The sequence below is a fragment of the Macrotis lagotis genome, chromosome 8 (genome assembly GCF_037893015.1).
Source record: "Macrotis lagotis isolate mMagLag1 chromosome 8, bilby.v1.9.chrom.fasta, whole genome shotgun sequence".
Taxonomy (NCBI): Eukaryota; Metazoa; Chordata; class Mammalia; order Peramelemorphia; family Peramelidae; genus Macrotis; species Macrotis lagotis.
This window is the reverse complement of record NC_133665.1, coordinates 53,812,761-53,836,040: the sequence shown is the minus strand read 5'-3', so window position 1 is coordinate 53,836,040 and position 23,280 is coordinate 53,812,761. Positions and strand designations below refer to the sequence as shown.

General features: G+C 41.4%; 1 protein-coding gene across 3 annotated transcripts in view; it reads left to right on the top strand.

Annotated features, from left to right (window-relative positions):
• Window positions 1–8,429: 8,429 nt before the first annotated feature.
• LOC141495590 (uncharacterized) overlaps window positions 8,430–23,280 on the top strand; it is a 106,115-nt gene continuing 91,264 nt past the window's right edge. For all 3 annotated transcript variants that reach the window (XM_074197097.1, XM_074197096.1, XM_074197098.1), the window contains exons 1-18: window positions 8,430–8,515; window positions 11,531–11,610; window positions 11,719–11,747; window positions 12,339–12,357; window positions 12,640–12,667; window positions 12,891–12,966; window positions 13,478–13,630; window positions 13,789–13,997; window positions 14,446–14,537; window positions 14,621–14,727; window positions 14,858–15,210; window positions 15,768–15,871; window positions 16,312–16,430; window positions 16,797–16,982; window positions 19,277–19,485; window positions 19,894–19,985; window positions 21,396–21,496; window positions 22,807–22,974. In XM_074197097.1, the coding sequence (XP_074053198.1) occupies window positions 11,550–11,610; window positions 11,719–11,747; window positions 12,339–12,357; window positions 12,640–12,667; window positions 12,891–12,966; window positions 13,478–13,630; window positions 13,789–13,997; window positions 14,446–14,537; window positions 14,621–14,727; window positions 14,858–15,210; window positions 15,768–15,871; window positions 16,312–16,430; window positions 16,797–16,982; window positions 19,277–19,485; window positions 19,894–19,985; window positions 21,396–21,496; window positions 22,807–22,974 (2,106 nt within the window). In that variant the 5' untranslated portion in view covers window positions 8,430–8,515; window positions 11,531–11,549. The remainder of the gene's footprint in view (window positions 8,516–11,530; window positions 11,611–11,718; window positions 11,748–12,338; window positions 12,358–12,639; window positions 12,668–12,890; window positions 12,967–13,477; window positions 13,631–13,788; window positions 13,998–14,445; window positions 14,538–14,620; window positions 14,728–14,857; window positions 15,211–15,767; window positions 15,872–16,311; window positions 16,431–16,796; window positions 16,983–19,276; window positions 19,486–19,893; window positions 19,986–21,395; window positions 21,497–22,806; window positions 22,975–23,280) is intronic.

The window sequence follows — 23,280 nt, the reverse complement described above, 5'->3', positions numbered from 1 at the left end:
ACATGCCTATTTTATAGCTTACTCTGTCACAGTCAGTGGGTATCAGTTGCAGTCTAATCCATTTCTAACCAGAAGAAAATAGGGCGTTCTCATTTTTGAAAGGTTTTTTGAAACAAGTATTATTTTGATTACCGATGACCTTTATGGTCCATCTCCTGTCTCTGATTTTTCACAAGGCTGTCCCTTATACCTGGAACAATTTTTCTCCTCAACTCCTGAGCCTCCTTCAAAGTTTAGTTCAGATACTATCGTTCAGATGCTATCTCCTCCATGAAGTCTTTAATGATTTCCCTAGTTGTGTTTTCTCTCTCCTCCAATTATCTTGGGTTTTCCTACCTCTTCATGTGCTGGTTTCCCATAGAATGAAAGGCCCTTGAGAACAGGGACTCTCTCCTTCTTTTGTCTTTGTTTCTTCAATGCCAAGCACAATTGTTGTCATTTCCCTAAAGTCACAGAGTTGTCATTGTTGTTTGGTTATTTTCAGTCATGTCCAACAAATGATGCCATTTCAGGTTTTCTTGGCAAGAGTAAGTCTAAATAAAAGCTTTATTTAACTGAAATAGAGTTGAGTTATCCAAGGTCACATAGTGAATTAGAGGCAGAGCCCAGGTCTTCTACTCCCAGAGCAGTCCTCTTTCTACCATGTAACACAAGACTTCGTGGCAGTCCTTTGGAAAGGGAGAAAGGGAAACCTAGGATCTATGGGAAGAGCAAAAACTTTCCAGAAAGGAGGAATAGAACAGAAGAGGCTCCACTTTGTATATGATTTTATTGAATTCAAGAATTGATTTGGAACTCAGGGAAGGGACCCCCAGCTCTGGAAACTCTGATTGACCTCAGAGCCTGCTCCAATCCTAAAGGCATCCCTACCTCTTAGAAACAAAGGGATTTGGGTCAGAGCCAAATGAGAAATGAACCTACTCAGTATGACCCAAAGCGGGAAAAGGGTGAGGATGATATAGCCTTCTCTCTTTTATCCACAATAATCCTTCCTTCATGTAATATTTCCTGAGTTCTCAGTTAATAGTGTTTGTTCTCTCCTCTATTATCTTGTATCATCATAGTCCTCTGGTCTCAGCACTCTGTCCTGATATTCCAGAGGGGGTTCTGAAGATTGAGGGCTCTTAATCTTAAAGATATGGAGCAGGGGTGCTACCTCCAGGAGTTAGGATGTCAGCACAACTCAGGAATCCAATATTTAGCTTCAGTGTCACAGGCTGGAGAGGGAGTACAGTGGTCAATGGTGAGTTTGGCATCAGGAAGAGTTGGGTTCAAGTGAGTAGGTAGGGATGGGGAAGAAAGAGGAAAAACTGTTCACTGAATCAGAGTAGTTTCATGTAAAATAGAACTTCTTTACATGAAACCACTTGAAGGGTTTGGAGCATGTCATCAGATCTGTGCATCAGATAGATTTCTCTGATGGATTATGAAGGAAGATTTAAAGCAGGGAGATAGAGTAGGAGGCTATTGAAACAGAAAAAATGAAGACCTGAAATAGGTGATTTCAGGGGAAGAGGAAGGATGGGAAAGTTTTTGAAGATTTAGAATAAATCAAGAAAGGGCTTAGCAATTAATTAGGGGGTGGCCAAAATGGGGAGCAGAGGCAATGTGAAGGAGAGGGAGGAGGTCTAAGAGAATTGCCATCAATACAATAAAGAAGCTTGTAGTGTAGTAGGTATTATATATAGTGGTATATAGTGGTATAGCAGGGTGGGAGTTCTGGGGCCCAGGGTTCCAGTCCTCAGTTATTCCTACCCCTCCACAAATCACAAGGAAGCTTGCCCCAGGAAAGGGCAAGATTTTGACTACTGTCCCTGCACCCTTCCCCAGGTAGCTGTGAATTTCCTCATAGCAGACAGGGGCTGTCACCTTTAATTTCCCAAGGACCTGTGATATCCTCAGCTGGGCCTGTGGGAGCCAACTCAAACTCTCATAACAGAATAGTTGGAGAAGAGAGCTAGTGAGAAAAATGCAAAATGGTCCCCTTTCCCCAGATCAGTCAACCCTGGGGCAGGGGCTCTTAACCAGGGTCTGGTTCACGGATGAATTTTAGATGGGCCTTAAAAGAAACTCTTAGTCTCCCTCTCTTCCTTTCTTCCCCACAGTGTATCTGCATGGAGGGACTCAGGTTATCCTTGCTAAGTGATGGCTTGGGCAAGTCACTGATCCTCCATTATAGAGATAAGGGAAAGATCCCTGAGTGAAAAAGATCAAGATAAGAGACTTTGCCTGGGCTTGGTTCATTTCTAATTTCAGTATCTTACCCCTGTCTCCCCCAGTAGAGGCTTTAATAAATATTTTTAAAATGGATTGAATTTCCAGCTTATGGAATGATTTCACACCTGAGTTTATGAGAAAGGTAGGACAAGGATTATTACCTCCACTTTACACATCAGGAAACTGTGGCCCAGAGAAAGAAAAAAGGGATTGTTCAAGATCACAGGATTGTTAAGTGGCAGAACTAATTTGAGCCTACTGGCTCCTTGAACTGAAAGAGAAGAGCACTGGGCCGGCTTCCAGGAGAACCTGGGTTTGAGTGTTGACTTGTTTGTGGGATCTTGGGCAACTACAGGGAGGGTGGGAGAGGATCTATGATATCATCAGTATAGGGCACTCCAGGTGAGGAACCTTTCTCTATCCATGCAGTTCATTCAACTATTGCACAATTTATAGCCTTGGGAAAGTTGCCTGGGGCCACTGATAGGTCAAATCGACAGCAAGCATTTAATAAAAATTGGAAATACAAATAGAAGCAAAATAATAGTCCTAAACCCTCAAAGAACTTACATTCTAATGAAGGAAGGCAATATATAAAAAGAAACTGAGGTAGAAGAGAGTTCACAGAAGGAGTATGGGAAAGAAAAAAAGTTTGCAGAAGTCAGAAGCAGGTCCAGAGAGGTATGACTTGGGCCTTTCCTGAAAATGAAGGCTCCAGGAGGAACCGATCAATCAACCCCACAGGGGTTAAGGGATCTTCCAGGATGAGAAGGCCTCTGGGGTGTGGTAGAGAAAGGTGGCTAAGTGGCTTGCCCAAAGTATCTGACAAAGGTGAAATTTGAACCCAGATCTCCTTGTACTTGTACTTTGTCTGCAAAATAAGGTATATAATACTTTTTTAAAATTTCTTGTATGGGAAAAAGTTATCATGGGATTCAAACCTGAAATCTAAACTTCTCCCATCCCATATTTCCAGGTTTTAAAATTCTATCCATTTTTAAGGCTCATTTTAAATACTACCTCCCTTTTATATATTCCATGTTGTATTTTAGTTATATTTTATTTAATAATGGGAATAATCTTAGATGTCTCTGATCTCCTGCAAAATACCAAACTATGGAGCATGGGTGGAGATGGACCTTCTTCCCAGTTTTTCTGGTGGGTCAATGGGCTCTGGAATAGAACATGAGGACTTACACTTTAGTATGATATAGCAATTCCATATTTGTTCCTAAAGACTTGTGATTTTGAACATGGAGGGTACCCCTGGAAACATACATAAGGGCTATGCTCTGGCCTTTTGATAAAGCACATGTGGAAGGACCTCAGGGGTCCTATGGTCCCAAGACAGGTATAGACAAAATGATCTTGGGAATCTCTTTGTGGAATAGGCTCCCCCAAAACTGAACTCAGAGTACTTGTCCAGAGCTAATGGGGAGGGGGAGGGATAAGCACCCCTTGCCTGGTTGACCATGACAGATATGGAGTTTGATTGTTTTGAGATAGAACAAGTTCTTTTAAGACTGAGGAAATAGAAAGTCACTAGAAAAAGACTCCATCTTCCAACCCTACAGAAGAATTGGGCTAGGGATTAGCCAGATGTACCTTGCTCTAAGTGCCTTTCCTTCCAGCCTGCCTGAAATCTTTGACCAAATCCTTAAATGGAGTTTAGATATGGCTCATGTCTTAGGGTCTCCTCAAAAGGAATGAATGGAAATCTCTTTTAGAAAAGTCACTCAACATAATAGTTATCAGATATAGGACAACTATTTATTTCTCCACAACAAATGAAACATGAAAACATAAAAGACTGAAAAATGTACATTGACAAATATTTAAAAAGAAGAAATAATGATCCATCACAAAGGATTTACCTGAACCCTTAAACAGATACAGAAAACATAAAAGACTTTCAAATGACTCATAGAAACCCATACGGGATCTGTTTAGATACAGAAACATATGTCGTTCATTATACCTATTTTAATCACTCAGGAGTGGAGGGTGGGAAAGAAATCCCCTTTTCCTCATGGAGAAGTCCAGGGCAGAGCTGTTGCAGTCCCAAACTATATATGCCAAAGAGGAGAAGAAAGCAAGAATAACTTTTTTAAAGCTTACTAAACAGGCAGCTCCTCCTGAATTGTATCTATCATTGGTATCTGTCAAAAAGTATCTATCGGGGAGGCTAGGTGGCGCAGTGGATAGAGCGCCAGCCCTGGAGTCAAGAGTACCTGAGTTCAAATCCGGCCTCAGACAATAATTGCCTTGCAAAAATATTTAAAAAGTATCTATCAATATTTTTTTAAAGTTTTTTTGGGGGGGGAGGGAGGCAATGGGGGTTAAGTGACTTGCCCAAGGTCACACAGCCAGGTAATTATTAAATGTCTGAGGTTGGATTTGAACTCAGGTCCTCCTGACTCCAGGGCTGGTGCTCTATCCACTGCACCACCTAGCTGCCCTAACAATACTTTTTTGATATTGTCCTCTCCTCTCCATAACAGGGTTCCAAGTACCAATGTGGACCTCTAGTTTTGTGACTTTTGTGAAGAGGCCATATCCTGGTTCCATCTCTACACCATGGACTGACTTCCTTCATCCCTCCAGAACAAGTTCACAGAACAATAAAGGATTGCTACATCATCCCCAAACACAGGTCTGTTAGCACTGAACCAGAGCATTATATAGTCCACATAGCCATATCTGTTCTTTGTGATGATCCAATCTAGAAGATCAAGAAGGTCTCCCTGATTACTCACAAATTATGTGTCTACATATCATATCTCCTACTAGACTACAAGATTCCTGAGGAAGGCAGGCTGTCATCTTTATCTCTTTCTTAGCCCTAGCACCATATTGACACTTTGCAGCTGAATGGCTCAATGGATAGAGTTTTGGACCTGGATTCAGAAAGACCTGAGTTCAAATCCAGGCCCATTAAATTACTGTGTGACCTTAGGCAAACTACATAACCCTGTTTGCCTCAATTTCCTCATCTGTAAAATGAACTGGTAAAGGAAATAGCTAACCACTCCAGTATATTTTCTAAGAGAATCCCAAATAGGAGCAGCTAGGTGATGCAGTGAATAGAGCACCAGCCCTAGAGTCAGGAGGACCTGAGTTCAAATCCAGTCTCTAACTGAAGAGAGAGAGAGAGAGAGAGAGAGAGAGAGAGAGAGAGGAGAGAGAGAATCTAAAGGGGGTAAGAATTGGACACAACTGGACAACATTAATTTTGTTTTAAAGAATTGATTTTGTTAAATGCAGAACTGGATCAGTTGAATTAAACTGAATCTTGAAGGAATGGAATCAAAATTAAACCCTTTGGTTCAGTTGAGCAGCCTCTGCTAGATGATGAGGATACAAAAGCAAAAATGAAATAGACCCTGCACTCAATGAACTTAGATTCTACTGAACTTACACATATGTACACAAATAAATTGGTGGATCAATCAGGAAGATCTGAGTTTGAATTCAGTCTCAGACATGTATTATGTGACCCTGAGCAAGTCACTTAAACATTTCTGTGTCTCATTGTCCTCATCTATAAAATGGGGACAATCATAGCACCATTCAGGACTGTTGTAAGAATAAAAGGAAATGATATTTGTAAATCTTAAAGTATTATATCTGTTCTATCATTATTATTGTTGTTGTTGCTATTTTTACATGATAGCACCTACGTGACAGTGTAGAAATGTATACATCAAAGTGCTCTAAGAAAATTTGAGGAGGGAAAGACCATTAATAAATGGTGGAATCACAGGAGGTTTTTAATAAATTTGTGTTGAATGAAACTACTGTGAGAGAAAGGGCTTCAATCCAATGTAATTCAATAAACAATTATTAAGTGCCTAACACAGGGGATGCAAAACAAATGAAACCATCACTGTCTTCCAGGAGCTTATATTCTCCTAGGGAGATCTTCAACATAGCAATTTCCAATGGAAAATACATAGAAAAATAAATACAAAGCAGTGAATATAAACTAATTGGGAGGAGAGGGGACAATCAACCGAAGGAACCTGGGCAATGAGGAGGGAGAGCACTCAAGGATTAGAAGAAACCTTTTTGCAGAGGCAAGGAGACAGGAAATGGAATATGGAGTATGAGGAATATCAGGTACACAAATTTGACTGGAACCTACAGTGTATGAGGGGATATAATGTGAGATCAGTTTGGACAGGATAGGTTAGGGCCAGACCTTGAAGAACTTTTAAGGCCACACTGAAGAGTTTGCACTGTTTTCTGGAGGTAAATAAGGAACCCCTGAAACTCTCTGAACAAGTGAGTTGATATGGTCAGACCTGTTATTTAAAAATATCAACTTGGAAGTCAGGTGGGGAAAAATATATTGGAGAGTGGGTAGCTAGGAGGTGCAGTGAATAGAGCACCAGCCCTAGAGTCAGGAGAACCTGAGTTCAAATCCAGTCTCAGACACTTAATAACTACCTAGCTGTATGATCTTGGGCAAGTCACTTAACGCCCCCCATTACCTTGCAAAAAACAAAAACAAAACAGAATATATTGGAGTGATATTGAAGAAAGACTTAACTCTACAAATTAGAAGGCAAAATTGAAATTGTAGCCATTGTTCAAAGTCTCTTTTGCTTGGGCATGACTGTCTGTCCTGGTTATGCCCCAGTTTCTTTCGTTTTGAAAAGAACCCTCCCAGGAAACTGATGCCAGGAGAGACTAGGAGAACCTGTTCCCCCTGGAGGAGAGGGTGTTGACCTCTCTGAGCCCAAGGCAAAGCTTGGCTCTCATCACATTTCCGAGAAGGAGTCCTTTAGCCAGGTAGTCTCCCCCCCCACCCATCACCAAGTTTACCATGGGACTAAAGACACTCCTCTCTTACCTATTACAGTCAAATGCATTAAAGAAAACTTTTCTGATTATCTCACTGGAGTATTAAGATAATATCCTGGGATATATCCAAGAAGTTGACAATGGGACTCTGATTCTTAGACATTATCCATCCAGTCCCCACATTCACTCCTAACCTCTCAATACACACGCACACACACACATGCATACATATGTGTATATATATACATATATATCCTAGGAAATTAGAGAAAAGTACTTGGACTTGGAGGGAGAGTTGGTGGCATTATCAAGGGAACTTTGACTCTAGCTAGCCATGTGATCTTGGATAAATTTTTTCCTTTCTCTGAATCTCAGTTTCCTCATCTGTAAAATGAGAGACTAGAACTAGAAAATCCCCAAGGTCCCTTACAACTTTTACATTCTAGGTTGAGTCTGTAAAACAAGGAGGAGGTTGGCAAATAGATCCAATTCAGTCTTGTAGCTCTGATCCTCCCTGAGTCTATGGGATGAAGAACTCTAGACACACACCATTCTGGCCACTCATAGTCACTCTTCTCTTCTCAAGGGTGATCAGGGTGACAAATCACAAAAGTTGCCACTCAAGGATGGGAATAGACTACTGGACCAAGCTGGACAGAACCCTTCCAGGGGCTGTCCAATAGAAATAAACCCAGGATGTGTCCAAAATATTTCTAGTGTGGCCTGGAATTCTAAAATTGGTGCTTTACTCATAAACACAAGACTATTAAATTCAGCATTTCCAGGAGTCTTCCTCCAAGTCTGTGGTGTTAAAGCAGTTGATTCATTCCTGTCCTGGGTCAAAAGACAGATATCTCATTCTGGAAGGGGGACTGGCAATGTTATTACTAGCCACTTCTCAGTTCAGATTAGCTGATGGTCAGCTAAGATGGTGGCTATGAATGGGATGCATGGTGGGATGCATGGGAGTGGGGAAGGGAGAGGTGGAAAACTTCCATCAATTTTTGTAGGGGCTGAAGGTAAAACTGAAGGTCAAATTTGGGGCCTCTTCATTCCCATTGAATACTCTGTCAATCCTTTCTTTTGGCAGAATCATTCCCCTTCTATACTCTTCCGTCTCTAACATCTGAGTCTTCTCCCCTACCTGAGTCTAAGTCCTGTCATCCCCCAAATCAACTACCTCCCAAGGGATGTGCAAGGATAAGGGGTCATCAGCCTTTTCTATAAACAAACAGAAAGTGACTCCATCTCTTGAGAGTGGCAGGTGGGAGTCCTATTGCTATCATGGGATAACCCCCTCTGATTTTTGATCTGCTGGAAGGTGGGGCCTGAGGTCAAAACTAGGCAGGGGGGGGAGGAGCTGCTCAGATCTAACCACATTCCTCCTTCTTGGCCATAAAAGGTGCCGCAACTTTGGCCAGGGGCCTACCTGGCTTACCAGGAACCCAGGGAGAGGTGTACAGACCTGCCTTCAGCTCCAATACACAGACAGGTTGGTGTTGTGGCATTGTCCCCAGAGGGAAATAAATTTCTTTTTTTTAATTTATTTTTGGGGGGAGGTTGCTTTCTTAGATGAAAGATGGTTCTTAGAAGAATGATGGGAGCAATCTTCCTGTAGACTTAGAAATGTTCTAGTTATCAATCAAACTTTTCTTCCTCTCTATTTGGTCCTTCTCTAAGCAGTGTGGGAAAGAGGAGAGAAGGATACCCTCATGGAACTCTTATCCCATGAAGAGAACCATGAAGAGATGGGCTCAGTTTCGCTTTTTTAAATATTTTATTTATTTGTTTTATCAACCATATGAAATGCTAGTTTTTAACCAATCATTTTTTTGGCAAGATTTTGAGTTTTACATTTATTTCCCTCCCTCCTTTCTATTCCCCTTCCCCCAACAGAAAGCAATCTGAGATAGGCTCTACATGTATAACTATCCTAAAGATAAATCCTTATTGATCAAGTTGTGAGAGAAGAATCAGAAACATTAGCAAGAGAAAAAAATGACATAATATGCAAGACATATTTTAAATTAAATACTTTAAAAATTAAAGATGATAGGCTTTGGTCTTCATTTAAATTCCTTCTCTGGATATGGATATTGTACTGCTAAAATGAACAATCCATTATGATTGATCATCATCCCATGTTGTTTGTGGGTATAATGTTCTTAGAGCTCAGTTTCTTATAGATCAGAGAAGTTGTAGATCCTGGAAGTAGGCTACAAAGTCTTCCTGGATATGATGAGATGAACAAAACTGAAAAACTCTGATATTACCTTCCATGAACTATTATACCTTTGTGTTAAGCAAGTCACTTAATTTCTTTGGACCTATCACTCCTTACCATTTATAATTTTAGGATTCTAGGATTTAAACAGGAGGAGGAGAGAAGGCATTCCAGGTAGAAGTGGCCTGTGTAGAAAGTCGAAGTTGATGAAGAAGGGTGTCTATCTAGGGTCACAAATTGGGAAGGGGAGAGATTTGAAAGCTCCCAAGGCCATGGAGGTTAACTCTGGGGGGCAAGGTTGGGTAATCTGACCCAAACCCTCCTGGCTCTAGATACATAGCTGTGTATTTGTGAGTGGCAGCATGGGGAAGTCTGTCTCTGACAATCCCCTAACCCCATTTCCTCATTCAGAATTCTCTTATCCCTAAGGATTCTGTTTTTGGTAGGTTATCCCTTAATCCATGCTAAGAAATTTTCCTTCTCTCAGGACTTGAATTTTATAAGGGATTTTTGAAAAGACTGAATAACCTTTGTGAAGCAAAGAAAAAGTTCTCTAATGGTGGAATTTTAGACACTGTTACCACAGATGATTAGGAGAACTATTTGGAGCTAGGGACTTCTCACATCACACTTTATGGGTATAATCCTCTGGCCCAGGTCCCATTCATCAAGTCTTGGGTCTAGAGTTAGAGGTTATTAAAATTGTCACTAGATTGGCTATCTCTTCTTGCTGGATGGCATTAACTAGGGTCCTACTGGGGAGAGAGCAGTTAGCCCAGGAAGAGCATGCCAAGGGAGATGGATAAAGATAAAGGAGAATGATTAAAGGAAATGTAGGGAGTGGTATTTTGTAGTGGAAACAATTCTAGCTGAGACATCAGGAGAACTATGGTCTGCCCCTGTCTTGTTGGTGACCTTTAACACCTCTCAGGGAACTTTGTTCTACCAGCTACATGCAATGGTAGTTTTTAACCAATCACTTTTTTTTTTGCAAGGTTTTGAGTTTTACATTTATCTCCCTGAGACCTTTAACTCTCTCTGGGATTGTCTCTTTGCAACCTGAGGGTTCTGAATTAGGTGATCCCTGAGGCTCTTTCATCTATGATGCTCTATTAAAAAAAAACAATCATTGTGGGGGATAGTAATTCTGGGATACTCTTCTGCAGCTTTTCTGTAACTAATCCCTGAGATCTGCTCTTTTTCCTTTGTTGACTTAGCTTCATCTTCTAAACAAGACTGTTCCCCCAAGTTCTGGACTCCTTGAGTTTCTTCTCTTTTTACATATTCTCCTTTGGTGATCTTATTCACAGTCAGATGATTTGATTTTCTCAGTATTACATCCATTCTCCTTTTCTCTACTCACACAGGAATTGTGAGTAAAAGACTAATAGACTCAAGAGAATAACCAAAGGGCATATCAATGAAGGATGATATTTCTTGGGAGAAATTTATCAAAAAAAAGAGAAAGGACTACATGCAGAGGAGAGGACCAAATGAGTAACAAGAGACCCTCAGAGTACTAGGGAAACACTGTTGGGACCACATCTTCTGCTTCTCTGTGGAAGTTGCATGGCTTACAGTACCAGGAAACCATCCTCATAATTTGGGGGGTCATTCTACAAACTATATCCTGGTTTTTGCATCCTATGGAGAGTTCCCAAGTCTCTGCAGGATGTTCCTTCTAAAAGACTAAACTCTGGGCTAGTATATCTGGGAAATAAGACATTACCTCTCCAGAAAAAATAGAGGGAAATGGAAGGAGCATTTATCTACAGTTGAGAAAGGCAAGGCAAATAGAGGTGAAGTGCCCATCCCTAATGATCTAAGACAATATTGCTACTAAATGCTTGAGGCCAGATTTGAATTTGAGTCTTCCAGACTTCAGATCCAGGGCTCAATCTCCTGTACCCATCTGACTGCCACAAATGCCACAAATCAAGATGCCCACCCCCACCAAGGTTCTCCATTTTCCTTTGGAGGTACCTTAATTATAACTAGGGCCAAAGAAGTCTAAAAAATAGAAAACCATAGAAAATACAAAGGAAACCTTTTGAGTCAGGGCCCTCCCCAAGTCAAGACTTTTACCTGTGGGCCAATGAAAATGGGAATTTCCTTTTCTCTTCTGCCTCCACCTCACAAAAACAAAGAAAGAAAGAAAGTTGGGCATGACTGAGAAGTAGAAAAATCCCAAAGCATCTGAATAATTCACAAAGCCATCTCCAACTGGCAGGGACCATGAACTGGACTGTGGGTTGAAATGAGTTTCTCCTAATATTCTTCCAGGTGCTGAGGCCCAGATACCATGTGGGAAATGAAAGGGTCATTGTTGACTCTGGTTTCTATGGCTGTGTGGCTCCTTGGGGGTGAGTCCTGAAGACACTGGAGCATGGGAAGTGGATATGGAGAGGACAGAATCACACATTTCTGATCTCACCCTTTCTTTGTTCTCCTTGATTCCCCCATGAATCCAGGTCCCCCAGGAGCAGAGGCCCTGAATTCGGTAAGTTTGTTCCTTCTCATTTTCATTCATTTATATCAGATGTTCAAATAGTTGTGAGCCAGAGGAGCTAATATCAGAGTAGAGCCTGGGAAGCTCATTAGGGATAAGCCAGTAAGGTAGAGAGCTGCCTCCCATACCTGACCAGGTATTTGTGCTTCCTCTGTGGTGGAAAGATCCCTGGAGCGGGGAATCATGGAACCTGGTTTCCTGAACCTGGTCCTACCCCTGGCTAAGAGCTGGTCCTATACAACCCTGAACTGATCACTTAATGTCTTTAGGTAGATTAAAAATAACAAAATCCTTATTTGATTCTCCTTCACAAGTTTTAATAATGAACAATCAATGACATTCCAGATGAAAGAGGATTTAGGCATTCATTCATTCACTTAATCATTACATTTTTACTGAGTCACTATAGATTTTTATACTGGATCCTTCTAAATGGGGGTGACTTGCCAGTGGTCTCAAATAGCTTTCTTTTCATGGCTTATTACTCTCTTTAGATCATATGGAAGTTAAGTCCCAAAGGTCAAGGTTATCTTCTCACTCTTTTTTTTCTAACACCCAATTTTCTCTCTCCTTTCTCCCCAGTGCCCAACTCTACCCATATGTAAGTCAGCCTTGGAGTGAATAAGAGGATCTTCCCCTATTCCCCAAGGACCAAGTCTGGGTTAGAAGGTCCTGGGAAGGGGGTGGGGAGGAATGGGGTCAGGGGATTGAGAACAAGGGAAGATGAACACCAAGTGGGATGGGGCCTGGTAAAAATGCCTTAGGAATATACCTTTTCCTGCCCCATTGCTCCCCCCATCTTCAACCACCCCTGTCCAGTCCTATATAAATCCCAGTTTCCTAGGCTCCTTCACTGATGCTTTAAGGTCTTTTTCTCCTACAGCTCCAACCTACTGTGCACCAGTGAACAGGTAAGTGATAGAACTCTTGAGGGTTCAGGGGAAGGCAAAAGTTCTCTCTCTAAGGAAGAGAAACTCTTATAACCAGAGAAAGGCCATGCCCCTATTCCACTTGCCCAAAGGTTGGGACATCCTTGTGCCATGGGAGCCTTTGGGAGCAAGATGTTCTAGGAGACAGGTACAGAGACTGCCCCTTTCCCAGTCTCCTGTGATAATGGTGCCTTTTTCTTTGCAGTGCCAATGTGAGTGTGCCCTCTGACCAGACAGCCCTGTGTACAGCCTTTACACTGGCCCAGTTCGCCTGTGCTAAGGTACAGAGATTCAAGACTATAATAACAAGTTGGGGGAGGGGTGAATTTCCATCTTAAACTTCCCATTTTCATCCTTTCACTCATTCCTTTGCTCATTCATTCAGTTATTCATTTATTCATCCACCCATTCAATGAACACTCCCAGATGCCGACTGTGTGGGAAGCTCTGTAGGGGGCTATTCTACAGGGGAAATAGATGAATTAATCATGGTCCTTGCCCTCCTTGCACTTACTATTTACCATATGAATAAAATATGTACCCAAATAACTAGGGTGCAAGACAGGATATAAGAAGTTCAAAAAGGAGGTACATAATAGGAAACATTTTATGGAGGAGGAGGACTTGAAAATTAGATGGCAGAGAAAGAAGTAGGGAGGAGAAAACCATCAACCTACGGGTATCATTCAACAGCAAGGGCAAAGCCCCTAGGGTAGGAAAGGTCTGGGTATGTTTGGGAAACAATTCCTGCCTGTGGATGCCTACTAACTCTTTAATGTCCATTCTCACCAGAGTAACAATCTGACATCAAATCAGCTTGCTGCAATCTTGAGCTGCCACATCACGGGGCCAGCTCTCACCCTCGACCAGAATGTTTTCCTGCTGCTTTTCCACCAGGTCAGCGTGGAGACCCTCCGCCTTGCCCTGAACCATATCAGTGTGCAGGTAATGGTCCCTCCCCTTCACCCCTCTGCACAGCAACCTCTCATGACCTTGTAAGCTCAATTCCTCTTGAAGCATCTTCAAAGATGGAGGGTACAGCATCCTCCCACCCCAATTTACTTCTTCCTTGGGTACTCTCTGTTTGCTTCCTTGGTATTCAGATTGACAGTGCCCAGATTCCTACAGACACCAAGCAGTTTATCCTGACAGCAGCATGGGATGTGGCCAAGACTGACCCCCAGGCAAGAAATGCAGGTTTCTTGGCTTCCTGGTTTGGAGAGACGCTCCATGCCTACCTGCCAACTATAGATCTTGGCATCCTGGAATGCCTAAGCCAGCTACCCATACAGTGTGATGGGCTGGCTGCCATGTAAGTGTTAATCTCCCCAATCTAGTCCCCACCTCACCCCAGGCCAGAAATTCCATCTTTTTCCCCATCCCCTGAACCCAAGTCAATGCCTGGGCCTCTCCCACACATTTGTCACATTCTATCTTGTATTGTAATTTAATTTTTCTGAGTTCAGTTTCTTCATCTCTAAATGGAGGATATAATAACTAATATTATCAATTCTAACAGAGAAATAACTACCAATCCCAAAGCATTTTATGTGTTAATTAAAACCATAGGTTTTTTTCCCAAATGTCTTATCATTTCCCATCATATCATAAACTCCTTAGGTACAGTTGAAACTTGGATCTCAGTTTTATCCTCTATAAAATGGGATAAATAATTCCTAAAATCATGAATTTCCCAATTGGGAATCCAATCCAATCCCCCCTCATTCTGATCCTCCTGAAACCCTTTTGTGTACACACAGAGTCCAGGCCTTGGACAGTGTGTACTCCAGAATGGACAGCAGCAGACAGTGGGCAGTTGCCAGTTGGATCAAACGCTTCCTGACCACTTTTGGTGAGTGGCACAGTCCATCAAAGAGCCCTATTCCCACAGGTTGAAGATTCAGAACCTGATATATCTCTTGTTCCTTTTCTCAGAATGCCCCAAAAGCTCCTCCCAGGAGTGGATCATCGTCAACTGGAGAAGCTTCCGGAACCAAGTCTCCTACGCTGAGTTGGTGGGCACCTGGAGAGCCTTTGATGGGGTGAGCCTGCCATCGTTGTAGAGCTAATGTGAATTGGGTTCAAGAAGGGAGAGTTAGAGGGAGGGGACCTGGATACCCTCACACCTGACATATATCTCTATACCATAGTTTCTGTTCTTCCCTCCTCTAGGCAGATGCTCTGAGTGCTTTGACTGGCCCACAGCTGGCAGAGTTTACCACCAGCCAGGATGTCTTAGCCAATGCCACCCTCGCCCCTCAACTGCTTCAGCTCCTGAACCACAGTGACATCCGCTTCACTGAGGCCTTCCTGGAAGCCCTCCCTCGTACCCCCCGAAATATTTCAGAGTCCAAGGCCTTGCTGGAGACCCTGCTGCATAAGCTGGCCAACAACCTCCCAGATCTCTGCTCGCCCACCCTGAAGCGTTGGTTCCAAGAGCTTCTGATTGGTCTTCTGCCTGCCTTTGACATGGAATTGCTCAAGTTACTGCCCACTCAGGTGGGCTGTACAGACTTCCAGGCCATGTGAGTACCTCCCCACCCTCACACCCACCACCACCAGTGGCAATGCTTTCCTATTTATATTCCTTTTCCAGTGAGGAGTAGGAGGGAGAGCCTATTATTGCTAGAGAAACATGCTCAGAAAGACTTAGTCACTCATTAAAAGTCTCAGTGAGTCAGTGGCACTGGTCTAGTCAAGATATCCAAGTTTTCCTGTGATCCCTGGCATGTGTCTGGAGCACAGATAAGACCTGGCCACTGTGATCCCAATCTGTAAAGACAGAGGGGACCTTCCCCTCAGGTTGCTCACAGTTTGGGGGGCAGACAGGGATAAAACAGATCTGAGTATTTCTCTCAGGGAACTCACAGTCTTTAAAGACAGAAGAGAAGCAAACTCTGGGCCCTGTCTGGGAAAACCCAAAAGAGAATGAACCTGAGTCCAGACTTTGGGGAGCTCTCAGCCTGGGATGATAAAGAGAAGAGACAAATCTGAGCCTTGCCTTCTGTTCCTCTGCCCCTGGGCTTTCTGAGGGTCCTACCCTGGCATGCTCTCTGTGCCAAAAGCTGATCTCTCACCTCAGGTACAAGGGTCTTGATCTTGTGTATGCTGAACTGTCCCCACCCACCCAACAGGCAATGTTTCAGGCCAGGAGGAACTATCTGAGACAACAAACTTCCAAAGAAGGTGATGGAGGGGGGGGGGGGGCTGGACACTGAAGGACACTCTCTTGGGGGTAGGGATGGTAAGGTAGGGCTCTCTCTCTGAGAAAGTCATCCATTCTGATTCATATCTTCCTTAGCCCTTCTCCCTTTGAATTCTCCCCATCTGATTCTGATTCTTCCCTTTATTTCTGTTTGTCTTTTGACTCTCTCTCTCTCTCTCTCTCTCTCTCTCTCTCTCTCTCTCTCTCTCTCTCTCTCTCTCTCTCTCTCTCTCCCCTTCCCCCCTTACTGAAAACTAGGTCTCTTCTACTGATTTTCCTGTCTCTTTTTTGAGTCTTTATGCTAAATCTCCCTTCATATTCTTCTCTTTCATTCTTCCCCTTGTGCCTCTCCCTTCTAAATCTCCTCCTAATTCTCTCATAGACCCCAAAGACTTCTCCCTTCATTCCTTTCAAATCACAGGTTCTGCGTGTACATTTTCTGCTGCCAATAGTAGCATCTGGCTCCAAGATAACTTTGGCCTCTCCAGTGTTTTTGCTAACTACAAAGACTTCCTACAGCTGAACCCAGGCTTCAGAGGGGTGAGCAAAGACAGCGGTCCTGAGTGGAAGCTATGAAATACTTTCTCTGCCATGATGAGGGCTGCAAACTAGAATATACATAGACAAATAAAGGAGCTTATACTACTTAGGTTTGCACCTTGTGAACCATGGTTTATCAAAGACCCTTGTCATCACTTAAATAAAGAAATCACTACTTAATTAGAGGATAGAGGTGATGCAATGAATATAACCTTCAATTGGCTGAGTCTCTGGTCTGAAGTAGGAGTCATACCTCTGAAGAGAGGGCTTCTCTTTCCTTTGCTTCGCATTCACAAAGTACAGACCTTGTAGACATTGCCTCCATATGACTAACAGAGTTTTCAACTGCCCTTTTCCTGCCTCTAGTTTGAGGTGACAGACCTACTCACAGCCACTCAACTTGGGGAACTGCTAATCTCCTCCAACATCCTCATGGACACCACCAACTCAGATGCAGAATCAAATGCCCTCAAAGTCATCGAAACCTTCCAGCAGAGGAATATTTCAGAGCTGCAAATATTCCTGCAAACTGTGACCTCTTTGGCTACTCAGGTGAGTTTGTCTAAGTAGTTGTGGCTAGGGACAAAGAACCAGTCAGACCTTTGTACTTCCGACTCCACTATCTTGGAACTCAAGATTGTTCTTTTTTTTCTTTCACAAAACCATTTATACTGATGATTTTATTGTTAACACTTTCATTTCTAAATATATTACTTTTTCTTTCTCTCTCTCCTGGGAGTCATCCCTTGCAACAAAACACAACAAAATTTAAAAGACTAAGAAGAAGGTAAGAAAGAACAGTTCAGTAAAACTAACCAATGCATCAATCAAGCCTGACAAAGGTCCACATCCATCTCCTCATTTCTGAAAAATTAAGAGCAAGTTTCATTTTTTCATCTCTTCTTCAGGGTCAAGACTGGTTATTATATTACACAGTAATTAGTTCCCATTTTTGTTATTCTTTCATTTACATTATTGTGGTATGTTTATTGATCTTCTGTTTTGCTTCAGTTTATTTGTTTTCTCATGCTTCTCTATAGTCTTCACATCCATTGTCTCTTATGACAGCTATACTGTTTTATGTACTGCAGTGTATTTGGCCAATACCCAACACTGGGCATCTGCTTCATGATAGATCTACTTGGAATAATTCATAGGATCTTAGATCTAGACTTGGTGGGGTCCTTGGAGACCATTTAGTCAATCCTCTTATTTTATAGATGAAAGAATTGAAGCCTTGGAAAGTTAAGTAACTTGCCCAAGATCTCACACATTTAAGGTGGGATTTGAACCTATGTCATCTGACTTCAGAGTCACACACACCCGTATGAAATTTACCTTTATATCTTGTCTACAAAATAGGTTTCATGAGATAATTATGTTCTATGACAATGTGATTAACATCCCCATTTTATGACAAACTTTTAATATAATTATTACCATTATTAACAGAAATCCACACTTATAGTTAAAAAGTGCTTTCTTTTTTTTGTTTTTGTTTTTCCAAGGCAATGGGATTAAGTGACTTGCCCAAGGTCACACAGCTAGGTCACTGTTAAGTGTCTGAGACTGGATTTGAACTCAGGTCTTTCTGACTCCAGGGCTGGTGCTCTATCTGCTAAAAGGTGCTTTCTTCATAATATCCCTGTTAGGTAGATATACAAGCATACAGATGGAGAAACCAGGGCTCAGAGAGAGCAGGTGACTTTTATACTGTAACCCAGATGCTAAATGGTACAGCCTGGACTTGAATCTATGTTGTCTGATTCCAAGGCCTGTATATCCTTTCCATTCCACCACACAGGAGGGCATGTTTAAAGGACTGAGAGAAGACAATGCATGTAAGCATCATATGTTCCCAAGGTCCTTTTTTTTTTCTTCTTCCTCCTTTAAAAAATTCTCATAAATGCATTTTATTTTATATCATAAATAGATCCATTTTATATCACAAAATATACCCTTCCTTCCTCTCCCATTCTTTAGAAAATCTTCCTTGTAACAAAGATTAAGAGAACAGAAAGGAAAAAAAAGACAGTTCAGCAAAACTGACCAACCAATCAACTAAATCTGACAATTTCTACAATATCCTACACCCATAGTTCCCAACCTCTGCTACAAAGGGATGAAATACATTTTCTAGACTCTTTTCTATGGCCAAACTTGGTTGTTATAACTACCTAGAATTTAGTTTCATTTCAGTGTTTGTTTCTTTACATTGTTGTAATTATTGTGTATGTTGTTTTTTTGGTTTTACTTCATCCTGCAACAGTTCATATAAGTCTTATCATACTTTTCTGTATTCTCCATTACATCATGTCTTACATTACACTAAAATTCCTTTACAATGATATATCATAATTTATGTAAGTAGTCAATAAATGATTATTTTGTTTCAGGTTTTTTTTTTCTTTTTGCCACCACAAAAAAAAAAGTGCTGCTATGGCTCTTTTGGCAAATATGGGGTCAATTTTTCCTCTCTTTGACTTTCTTGGAGGTATTTTGTCTGACAGCTGAACTGATTATAGGATTTTTGGATCAAAGGATATGAACATTTTAAACACCTTTTTATAATAATTCTAAATTTTTTTCCAAAGAGACTGGACCAATTCATAGCCCAACCAACATGTATCAATGTACCTGTCTTTCTATAGTCCCTCCAACTTTGTTTCCCCTTTTTGACATCTTTGCTGAGTAACAGGCAAAACCTCAGAGTTGCTTTAATTTATATTTCTTTTAATAATGACCTGGAGAAATCTTTCAAATGGTTGTTAATAATTTGTCATTCTTCTTAAAACTCCATTTATATCCTTTGATCACTTAGCCAATGTTTTCCTTCCCTTTTTTAGAGAAACATCACATCCATCACCAACACTCTGGTTAGCAGAGTAATCCTCACAGGCACCTTCCAAGTCCTGAGAGCGGAATTACCCTTTATGAGCCCAGTCAACATTGAAGATTGGTTTGGTGGAAATTTGTCCTTGTACCTAACCTACATCACCTCCAGAGAGTTAACTATCCTGTCCTCTGTTGCTACCTGCCAACAGCTGCAGGCCATGTGAGAAGTCCTTTTTTTTTTCCTCTTCCAAATCCTCTGTCCTTGAGGATCCCAAGGGGCTAGACTGGATATTCAACACTGAGAGAGGTTGGAGGTTCACATCTGTAAAATCTGAGAGGGTACAGAGAGGGAACTAGCCATTGTCCCCCAAGTCTTGGATATTAATCAATCACTTTGCATTTATTTCATACCAGACCAAAAAATGAACCAAAACATGCCCTTGAAGGGTTTATATTCTATCAGAACTAGCAGGACCCCTGAAAGATGGATACAGGGGGAGTTTCCACTTATACACACAGACCCATAAAGATACATACAGTTTACATATGTGAATAAATTTCATATATACAGCATATACCTGCTTTTGTACATGTACTGACTCAGTTCCACCTTTATATTCCCCCATAGTGTCAAGGGCATGGATTTAGCCTTTGACCAGATGGGCATAGATGCCAGAAGTGATGTGACCCGATGGGTGGTAGGAGTCATCTCAAGACTTGGTGAGTGTCTTTCCCATCAAGGGGGCACTGAGGACTGTTCTTCCCAGACCAGAGTACTTTATAGGTCCTTGGTCAGACCCTGGTTTGGATTCCACAGATGGGCATTGAACAGGAACTGTTCTTCCTCTGGGCAGAAGCTATGTGTGTGTGTGGGGTGGGAACAGTCTATTTTAGACCCTGGACCCCAGGAAAGAGAGATCACTGGGGTTGGGTCTTTGAATTATCCCTTTATTCCCCCTGCCAGCTTTCAGTCTCCTTAAATTTACAAGTTCTGTTGTCTTGAATAGACCACTCCCTTCCTCTAGTTCTTGATTCCCTAACCTAATAAAGTATGTTTGTGGGTGTGTATATGTGTGTGTCTCTGTGTTTATGTGTGTATTTGTGAGTCATATGTGTGGTGGTGCTTATTTTGGAAAGGAGAACAAAATAATTTTGAGTTTCTTTCAAGTATTAAAATTCTTTAAATCCTGTCCCTACCATGGACATTGCCTCTTGCCTCAGCCCTCAAAGCAAATGTTGCACTGATAGTGGGGAAACTAACTCAGAATACTATTATCATATACAGGTATGTATATAACTATACATGTAACTATGAAGCTATACATATAACTATAGCTATACATACAACAACAGTATAACTGAGCCTACCAAGTGCCTATCTGTTGTAGAACAGTTTGCTATGAAGGGAATTGGGTTTTTTTTGGTTTTGATTTTTTTTACCTAATGTCTTATCTGACCGGGAAAGTGAGGGAAATCAAATCCAGAGTGGCTTCCTGGAGGAGATGATATTAAGTTGCCAGAGAACAGAGAGAAGAGATAGGGAACTATGGACAAGAAAAAAATTCTTTTGTTCAGGAGACAAAGGCTGTGGTGAAGACTTGAAGGTCATAGAGTTGGAACTCCTTACCAGAGGGGGAAAAGGAGTATTTCTTTTTTTTTAATTTTTGTTATTTTTATTAAAGATATTATTTGAGTTTTACAATCCCCCCATCTTACTTCCCTCTCCCCATCCCCCCCCCACAGAAAGCAATCCATCACTTTACTTTGTTTCCATGTTGTACATTGATCCAAATTGAGTGTGATGAGAAAGAAATCATATCCTTAAGGAAGAGACAAAAAGTCTAAGAGAGAACAAGATCTGACAATAAGATACCTGTTTTTTTCCCCTAAATTAAAGGGAATAGTCCTTGAACTTTGTTCGAACTCCACGGCTCTTTATCAGGATACAGATGGCACTCTCCTTTGCAGACAAAAGGAGTATTTCTAACACCAAAGGAAAAGGATGGTTGGGAGGTCCTCTTGGTCTCAGAAAAAAAAAATAGCAAAACACCACAAAGTGTTTCTTTGCTTTAGAACTTCTCTTTTCCCTGAAATCCTCTCATAGACCATTGATATTTCTCTTGGTTCTAGGATGCAACATCTCAGGAGATGAACTGGACCACATCTTCTGGAGGTTCAAGACCATTGTGAACATTACTGACCTTGTAGCCATTGATCAGAACTTTGATGTGGTAAGGATGGACCCTAGACTGCTAAGGGACCAGATCAGTTCTCAAAATCAGAGCTGAGGAAGAAATCCCTGCCACCAGCCCACCTAACACATATTCCCAATATTGAAATTTAATAAAAAGTTCCTCAGCCCCTCTGTGCCAAATATTTTTTCTCCATGCCAGTCTCTGTATAACATGAGATTATTCATCCCTTTTGAGGAAGCACTGATTTCTTTAGAGGCTTCCCTTTTTAAATACACACTTTCCTAGGGTTATGTAAAGTAGTGTCTAGATAACCAAATTTAAGTGTTACTTAAGTGGATGGAAGGGTGGGCACAAGAGAAGGTCTGGGCTCAGAGTTCAGGTCTTTAGTGTCTCTAGCCTGTACTTCAATGTTAGCCCAAAACCTTTTGTCTTCCTTGTGGGGGGGAGGAGGAAAGGGGGAGAGGGATTAATGTGCTCTCAGAATTACAGGTCACAGAATATCAGATGTTTTAAAAAAATATTTTATTACTGTTCCAATGATAAAAACATCATAGTTTCTACCTATCATTTTTAATAAGGTTTTGAATTTTACAATTTTCCCCTCACCTTCCCTTCCTTCCCATCCCCCACAGAAGGCAGTCTGATAATCTTTACATTGTTTCCATGCTATACATTGATAGAAATTGAATGTGTTGAGAGAGAAATCATATCCTTGAGGAGAAAATAAAATATTAGAGATAGCAAAATTATGCTGTACATAAGACACTTTTTTAAAAAATTGAAGGGAATAGACTTTGGTCTTTGTTTAACTCCACAATTCTTTCTCTGAATACAGAAGGTATTCTCTGTCCCTTATTATTGTGCTGATGAAATGAGCAAGTCCATTAAGGTTGATCATCACCTTCATCTTGCTGTTAGGGTGTATAATATTCTTCTGGTTCTGCTCCTGTCACCCAACATCAGTTCATACAAGTCTTTTCAGGATTTTCTGAAATCCCATCCCTCTTGGTTTCTAATAGAAAAATGGTAGAACATCAGATCTAAGAGAGACCTTAGAATATCTGATTACCTTCAATTTTTTTTTACAAAAAAGTCATCTTATGCACTGCATAATTTTGCTATCTCTAATATTTTATTTTCTCCTCAAGGATATGATTTCTCTCTCAACACATTCAATTTTGATCAATGTATAGCATGGAAACAATGTAAAGATTATCAGACTATCTTTGGGGGGGAAATTGTAAAATTCAAAATCTTACCAAAAAATGATAGGTAGGAAGTATTTGGTTGATTTTTATAGATAGGAGAAGGAGGTCTGGTTAAGGGAAACAACTTGCACATTTCAGATACAGCGAGTAGAGGAGCTGATGCCATTTCAGCTGGGCCAGCTGTGGACTATTCCTGGAGCTATCTCTGTGGCCAGTGTCCAAAAGGTGTTTGACCGCCTGGCAGCCATCCCTGGAGCCCAGACCCTGACTGATTTCTGGGATGAGCTCAGCAGCCCCCAGGCAAAGGTAGACAAAGGGACCCAGAGTGGGGAAAAGGACAAGTATACATCTCCAGCCGCAGGGTTAATGCCTCCTTCAGAAGTCAATCTCTTGTATGGGCCTTTGCCTCCTGGAATCAGAAAGGTCCTAGGCAGCTGGACTATAAAGACTGCAGTGGGGAGATCCATTAGTCATCCTCATAGAGGACTGTCACACAGAAAACACCCTTGTTTTGATTGAAGGTGATAACATAATTGTATCTGTTTATTTATATGATAGATCCCATCCTTTCTATTGAAGAGAATGCACAATATAGGAGAGAGACCACTGAAC